Source organism: Mesitornis unicolor, unplaced genomic scaffold, assembly GCF_000695765.1.
Source record: "Mesitornis unicolor isolate BGI_N332 unplaced genomic scaffold, ASM69576v1 scaffold16713, whole genome shotgun sequence".
Classification (NCBI taxonomy): Eukaryota; Metazoa; Chordata; class Aves; order Mesitornithiformes; family Mesitornithidae; genus Mesitornis; species Mesitornis unicolor.
This window is the reverse complement of record NW_010175517.1, coordinates 55,382-63,422: the sequence shown is the minus strand read 5'-3', so window position 1 is coordinate 63,422 and position 8,041 is coordinate 55,382. Positions and strand designations below refer to the sequence as shown.

General features: G+C 38.3%; 1 protein-coding gene across 1 annotated transcript in view; it reads right to left on the bottom strand.

The window, feature by feature from the left end:
- Window positions 1-838: 838 nt before the first annotated feature.
- Window positions 839-8,041, bottom strand: part of SH3KBP1 (SH3-domain kinase binding protein 1) — a gene marked incomplete at both ends in the record, with an annotated part of 55,213 nt that continues 48,010 nt past the window's right edge. The window contains 2 exons of the mRNA XM_010181418.1: window positions 839-964; window positions 2,305-2,414. Coding sequence (XP_010179720.1) covers window positions 839-964; window positions 2,305-2,414 — 236 coding nt within the window. The remainder of the gene's footprint in view (window positions 965-2,304; window positions 2,415-8,041) is intronic.

Here is an 8,041-nt window from a genome sequence, read left to right as displayed (position 1 = left end):
AACCGAGCGATTCTGTGATTCTGTGAACACGAGTCATCCACACTGAATACCTCATTCCAGAGCTTAACTGGCTATCTACATTAAAGTGTCAAGAAGCTAATTTCTGATAGTGGTCATCTTGTTTTACAGAAATAACATCTACATCCTTGGCATATCAGCATATGATTTATGAATGTTGGCCCAAGAGTATTCCTTAATGCAACTGTTCCCAGAAGAGGGAGCTATATAGCAAAATATTGTAACTTGATCAAAGAAGTGCATGACTTCATCTTTCAAATACTTTTGTTATACTACTAGAATGCAACATTTGTACTATTAAAGGTATCCTTATGTACTAAAAAAGAGCTCCAATCTCTAAAGCCTGATCTACATACTCCTGTAATATTCAATTATCCTATAGTTTTCTAGCAATATACAATAAGAATGGCACAAGTCTATAAGTGATTATACTTGTAAATTTAAACTCACATACTACTAGAGGAAGGTCAGAGTTGTATTTTTTCTGCTCACAGACTCTTCTAATGTAAACTCCCCTGCAAAAAAAGAGCCTTTGTTTCTAAAATTTATTTCCCTAGCTTCTCTTATTCTGTGAAATGTATTTACACTAGAAGGATTTTTCCACAGTATGGTTATGGAGGCATTTTAACTGTGCAATTCACTTTAGACTTGCTTTTCAAACACAGAACAATCTTTAGTAACCCTCACCATTTTAAGCTTCTTTAAAGGCCGGTTACCAGGTGATTGTTGAACTAAACTTTAAAAATAAATACTTGAATACTGTTTTCAAAAATGAAGATGCATGTGATGAGGTTAAGCAGAGGCATTCCAATTTACTTACTTGTGATATTGTGACAGTTCTTGATTTCCTTGACACTTCAACAGTTTTGTGTGTAATGGAAATATGTTCTTCCTTCTCTTCTTCAGGACTTGGGGAGTCAAAGAAATCGGGGCTTGAAAGGGACGACTGTACAGACAAACACAGACACACCCCAAGAGCAGGAAAAATGCAGATATTTTCATCGTACAAGAATTTAACAAAGGAAGAAGAAAATAATATTTTTTAAAGTTAATATTTTCAAAGTAACAATACTTAAAATCAGTACTCTCCCCCCACTTCCCCTTTTTTCCGTCTTGTTTTTAAGGCTAGAATGCTTTCAAACCATTAATGAAATGAGATACACTTCAGAGTTGCATTCAACATTAATTTACATCTTTGCATTGCATGATATCAATGAAAGCACCCTCCTATCTGCTAGAAGAATTGTACATTGGCTGGGATGCTGAGCACCGTGCCATGGGGATGCCAGCTCTGCCACCTGGGCAGCTCTGTCATGGCTTTGCCCCCTGCAGGTCTCTCTCTGCTGCTCCTCAGATTACTCATGCTGCTGCCTGTGCCCAATGCTGGCATTGCTGGGCTGCCTTGGACACGGTCTCTTACCGGTAAAGGTGCAAATAGGGAAGGTTCTTTCCACCCCTTATCCTTTTCCCATAGATTTGCCAGGGGAAGAAAGACCTTTGAACTTGTCCTTTATGTTTCTATATATACACATAGTCAATTTTGAAAGCTTTATCTTTTTTTTGTTCTCTAGTAATTTCACAACAATCATTTTTGCTTCCCTCCACTTTGTTTTTCTTCAGCAACATGAATGCAGTTAACCGTCAGTAGTTGCTCTCATTCTGATATTCCAGAATGCAAAAAAGCATGAAAACAAACAAACTCCAAACCCCAAAGAAAAAGACACTGAAAAACTAAGCAGTAGATTCCAAAGAATGGTTTATGAGACCAACCTGTCTAAAGATAAAAATCAGAGAGTGAAATTTAAATTACCCTTATATTTACAGTTGTGAGCTTAAGGAGAAGAAATATGATGGCTCAAGGAGAGCTGCTGAAGGCTGAAATAGTGTGTTTCTCCTCAAAATCTGATCAATGTCCCAGAGAAACCATGGGAAATGCTTTTTTTGGGAAACACTTTCAAAATGCTTAATACTGAGCACAAACCAGTTTATTCCAAAGACTTTTATACAGGATTTTTCTGGCCTCAGTCATGATTGGCAAAGAATTTGTGGCAGTACCCAAATAAGGGGATACAAATCTTGTAAGGGAGGGAATATTTTAAACATCAGTATTCAAAATACTGGCAGCCTTTTGACACTAATTTTCCTGAGTTGCATCTCTCTGCTGCACTGTACGTGTGAAGGAATGCCTGTGTAAGCACAGTAAAAACACCAGGGAACATAAGTAGGAGGAGAGAAAAAAAAAATCAGAAAAAAAGTCTTTTTAAAAGAAAAGGAAAATTAACTTACAGACGTGAGAGACTGGGAGGGTGGTCGCCTGCCAGTAGCTTTTGGTCTGGTTGTAGTTGGATGATTGAGCTTCTCAGCAATTGGTATTACAGAGTCAAAACCTTCCAAGTCTTAAAAATAAAGCAGAATTGATTGGTTTTCTGGCAATTGTTCTCAAAGGGAAAGAATCACGATTTTTTTCTAATTTCAAAGAAATCAAATCCCATTTTCCCCATTGTATCACAGTGTTTGGCACACGTTTAGAAACCACAATAGCACTGAAAAAGCCTGGAAGTCAAAGGCAGCTGTAATCCAGTCACCCTTGCCAAGCACAATTACCCTTCCATCTCAAACACGATAAAGCAGAGGGGGAATGCGTAGAGGAGCCTTTGGCTTTGCTTTTGGCATAGTGAAAGCTAAATGACAACATGGGTCCTATGGCATGGAATAAGCAGTTTCAAAATTTCCACCTTGCTATTGAAGGGGTTAGGAATTTTCTTTACTGAATAATTGGAGACATAAGGCAGCGCACAGGTCGTCTCAAAAACTGCACTGTCAGTGCCGCACCTGCAGCAATTGCTTAGGGGAGCACAGAATGAGCGTGATGGAGCTGGAAGCGATCTGCGGGTTCCCAGACATGTGCAGCTGCAGGCAGCCTAGTTTCTAGTAGCTGCAGGTGAGAGGAGTATTTCCAGTAGTACAGAGGTTATGGTAAGTAAAAACTCCAGCAGGTTCTTGAAGCTGTACAGAGCCCAGCAAAAACAGCTCTGCTCGAATGCAGTCTCGACTGTCTTCACGGTCAGTGGAATGCACTGGGGCAGTGTTTACTGAATCCAGCCATGTGGTAGCGTGTTTACGTGAAAGAACGATGTGAAGCCTGAAGGAATACTGCAGCTCATGATTACATGCCTGAATCAAATGGTTTAACACCTTTCATCTATTTTTATGTTATATCAGTTTCACTCACCTCCATTTCAAAATGCCCTACTGCATACGTTAAGCAGAAACAAGTCAGAAAACACACAAGAGGTGCTTTAGACAAGATAAGTAAAAAGTCTTTAAAATTACTTTCAGACATGAATCAAATACTGGAATGATATTCATTATTCAGAGACTACTTTTCATTGCACACATGAAGGAAGGAATAGCTTTCAAGTTAATAGTTATATATATTAGGCACTTAATTTTCAGAACTGTTACAGAACAATTAATCTCTGAAGATCCAACTTTGTTGCTGTATTACAACCATTGTACAAACTTACACAATGGAAAACCAAATGAATTAATGGGCCTATGCAATAAACTATATGCACTGAAGGACACTTAAACTGATTCCACATACTCATGATTTGGCAGCTAGGAAATAAATGGAATCAGATTCCTTATTCAGCAATATTCTTCCATATCTGGGAGATTAAAAAAAAGAGGAAGGAAAAAAGGGACCTCTTTCAATAGCCCTGAAATAGTCTAAGGTTATCCACTTCCAAATACTACTCTATTTTTGGAGTGACTCTTCCTATATATAACCAGTGACCCCACCGTCCTCTACCAGGTATTTCTCTCATTGCCTACATCCAAAGGTAGGTCACCCAGTCTGCCAATGGGAATTTGGCGATCCAAAGCCTTAGCAGTACCCAACAAATCAGGTGAGGTTACAGTGCTTTTAAAGTAAAAATGAGCTAACATTAGCAAACTGCACAAAGCCAGCCTGGAGTCCTAGAGAAATTCAGGGTTCAGGAGAGGAGAAATGGAAGTAAAAATGTATTTTCTGGGCAAAAAATGCAAATGTAAGAGCTGGTTTCTGTTAACATCCAGTTTGAAGCTGACACATAAGGTAGCTAAATGACTTGCTTAAGATCACACAGCAAATCAGTTATGTATTTTCATACATTGTCTTTGTTTTCACCACTGTGTAATTTAAGTTGCACAGCAAGAATATACTGCCATCAAAAATACACACTCGCCTGCAAACATGTGAAGCTCACATACAAGAGTACAAATGGAGGCTGAAGCAATCCTTCTATTTGTCCCAGCCACTCTTTCTCAGTTGCTTTTACTATATTTTTCCTGAGCTAGTTTTCATCCAACTCATTTTCCAACAGCATGTGCCCAGTAACACAAATACCCGTGCTGAAGGAAGGATCAGTATCAGTAGCAGAGGAACGATACAAGCTGGTAAAACTGAGAGGAAGAGCAAACTATTGCTTTGGGGGGTAGCAAAGTGGCTGAAGTTATCTTGCAGACTAGGAGGGCCCTAGGGCATGACTTCCTTCTCTCTGCATTGTCGCTTCTACGGTAAGCGCCACTGTCCCTTCATCTCTTCTTACAAAAGATTAGTATCCACACCAATATGGAAAACAATCAATGAAAAAAATAATGAGGGCATTAATTCAATGTGTTTCTTTGACTTAAATAAATTAATAATTACCTGGAGTTCTATGTTTGATCAAATAGTCAAATATTCATGTTTAAACTGTAAAATGTATTGATATACAGAGAGTGCATGAATTTGTCCTTGAGCCCCATGAACACTTGCAGATAAAAACTGCTCCATGCATTTTATGAATACCATGAAAGATTAACATTTCTGTGAAGAGCTTCTATTATCAAGAAATACTGGAAATCCTCCATTTTCTCCACATCTGAATGCATTTCTGATAGGTAGAAAAATAAACTACAGCAGCCCATACCTGCACTGAATTTAAAAAAAAAAGAGCAGAGCAGAGGTTGGAAAGGCTCCACAGGTGGGATCTGCTGCCAAACCAGTGAAATCACAGCCATTCAGCTGATACTATAAATGAAATTCTATTTAAGTGCAAAGGACAACACTTTGTACAATGCTAAAATAGTAAATCCATTTCCAGTCCTTCCGTCCCTGTTTGTTCTCCTTATTTAGATGTGGTTCTCCTCCCAGATCTGCTCTGCATCTAACGTTATCGTCAACTTCCACAGTCATCACCTATGACGTATTCATTCAGGAAAATTCCCATCTAGTAAACTGGTAAAGAAAACAAGGAACACAATCACTCAAGAGACATTTTTCTTGCTAAACTGTAGATTCAGTAATGAATTCATTGGTTATTGGATTATTTTTTGCTAATGGAAAGCAAGGGTATATGGGTGTGACTACACTATACTCACTGAGATCATTATATGGAGAGATTTGATTTTAGTTAGCTATCAGAAATTAGAAGCTTAAATTTACTTAATAAGCAAAATGGAAAACTTTCCCGAGCTGCACCAAATGGGATGTCATTAAAAATAAAGTCCAGTCTGCTGCATTCACAGCAATGTTAATTGCCCATAAGGCAGCATCAGCATCCAACACAGAAACACAGAGAACATTGAGGGCACCCTTCAACTGACAGTGATACCTGGTAATTAAAAATATAGTTGATACTTGTTCTACAAATAAACAGATGCATTCATCATTATTACTGTCTCGCTGATCAAGCTGGTAGTTCATGAATTAATTCACAAGATGTGGAAAAAGGCAGAGTAATTCTAATATACTAGTGTAAGACACGGAATAAAATGCCTGGATTACTGAGCAAACATATTTAATGACTATGAAAAATGTTAGCTGTGCAAGAATCATTCCCTGGTATCCTTCCAAGCCAGTTAAGAATAGGACTTTTTCCTCATTGCTATGCTCATTTGGAGACATGGTTATTTAAAGCATGATGATGGTGTTTTTTAAAAAATGCTGAGCTCCAGGAAAACAATTATTTAAGTTAAAATTTCTCAGCTCATTAGACTTGTACCTTCCTGGAAAACAACCCTTAAAAAAAAACCTCAAAAAAAAAAATCCCACCAGAAGGAAAATGTTAAATGGTTATGCTTCCTTCCTTACCCGTTTCCTCCCTTGTATTTAACTATTCTGGTATAAAATGTGTCTAGGCCTCACTTTATCTTATGGTTAGATTTTTAAGTCTTGCACAAAGTAATTTATACATAATGAAGATAGAAAGCTTTTTGAATTAGCAGAGAGATTTCATCTTGAGAAAACTGAAATGGGAAGTGATGGATAATGGCAGAATCAACACATTCAAAATGCTAAGAGCGAGGTTTCATAGAAAAGAAATACAGCAGGGCTGGAAGAAATGGGGCAAAGGCGGTGTTCAATTCATTGGAAGAAGATAATGCCACAAAAGCCACAAAGGTAGATTTCATTTCATAATCATCTTCAATACATTTAAAAGATCGACAGTAGGCTTGTGAAATGGCATACAGACTGTCTTTAAATACAATTACCCTGAAGGCTATCAAATAAGACAAAGATACTGCAGACAAAATCTTCTGCATTAATGTCCATTCAATATATAGCACTAATTAAAAACCAACTCAAACAATTATCTGAATATTACTGAGAATTTTCAGAAGACCACAATTATTTTAACTACTCAAGCGCCCAGATTCTGCTGTTCTCTCCATGCTGAACTGCATCGTATCCCTCAAGGAATACAGCCATGGTCCCAGCCAGGGTCAGGGCAGACGAACCTCTCCCATAATGAATGGCAGATTCTTTTTTAAGATTTGGAGAATGCCCTTTTAGTAGGATTGCTCCCTGCCTGCAGGGTTACTGTGGTCAGGAGTGTAACAGCACTGTGCTGGGGTGGCCTGCCCACATGGATCTTCGCCTTGGAGGGAAACAGCCTAGCTCACCTGGCTGCCCAGGACAATCACTGGATACACTTTTCCTACAGGATAGGATTATCTTTGCCTGTTTCAGCCCTGACTTTTATCGCTTTAATAGCTGAATGTAGAAAGCTGCCGTAATGAGCTTTGCTAAACACTTGCCAGTGCCCTCATAAGGATTTTATTTTTAACGATTCAGAAGATGCCAAGGAAGAATGGAAAGGTCAAGAAAACTGAGCTAGAAGAAATGGATATGCTGTTTTCAGGCACCTCAATTTGACACACATGGAGAACGATTTAAATTTCTGGTTTACTGCCTTTTCCTGGACCCTCTGGGGCAAGAGACCTAATTAATTTACATAATGGACCATTAACATATCCCTGATTACAATATTTACAATTCATAGCTATATTTATGGGTGATTTTGATTCACTGACATAAATACTACAACTTAACCCAGTTGGGTAATTCTGCTCCTTTGCTTTACTCTATTAAAATGAGCATGAGCAGCAGCATAGAAAGAAATAATTGGTTTAGGCAGATTTCGGTCTTCATTATATGAGTCACATTTTGTCTTCCAACCCTTATATTTACCAGTATTTTCTTTTTTCCAACTTTTACTCTGTGTCTTCAGGCAAAATAATTACAGTGTCTCACAGCATAACGGCCTGGGATTTAAAGACAAACCCACTCCATTCTACAACCTTTCACTGGAAAGATTCTCTGTCTTTTTCCCTAGTGTGGGCCAAATCTTATTAGGTCACTTTTTCTTCCAGTCAGAGGTACAGCAATCACCTCTCCTAACAAATATGAGCACGAAACAGCTCTGGAGCAACTGCAAATACAACTCGAGGAAACACAATATACTGAAGATTTTTCTTGTTTGTTTGTCTATTGGATATTTTCAAATAGGGTATTTTTAACTACCCTTCCAGGCAAGTTAGCACCAGGCTTGGGGGGAGGGACAGAGAAAGAATATGTTTAACAACATGGGTTTGGTCAGTACTCCATGATCCACCAGCAACTGCACTGAAGATTAAAATCTGAGGAAACCCTGAAAGATGGATTTATGTTAACCAGCTTTCAGGGAATCTCTTAAGAACATTCCAACCAACGCTA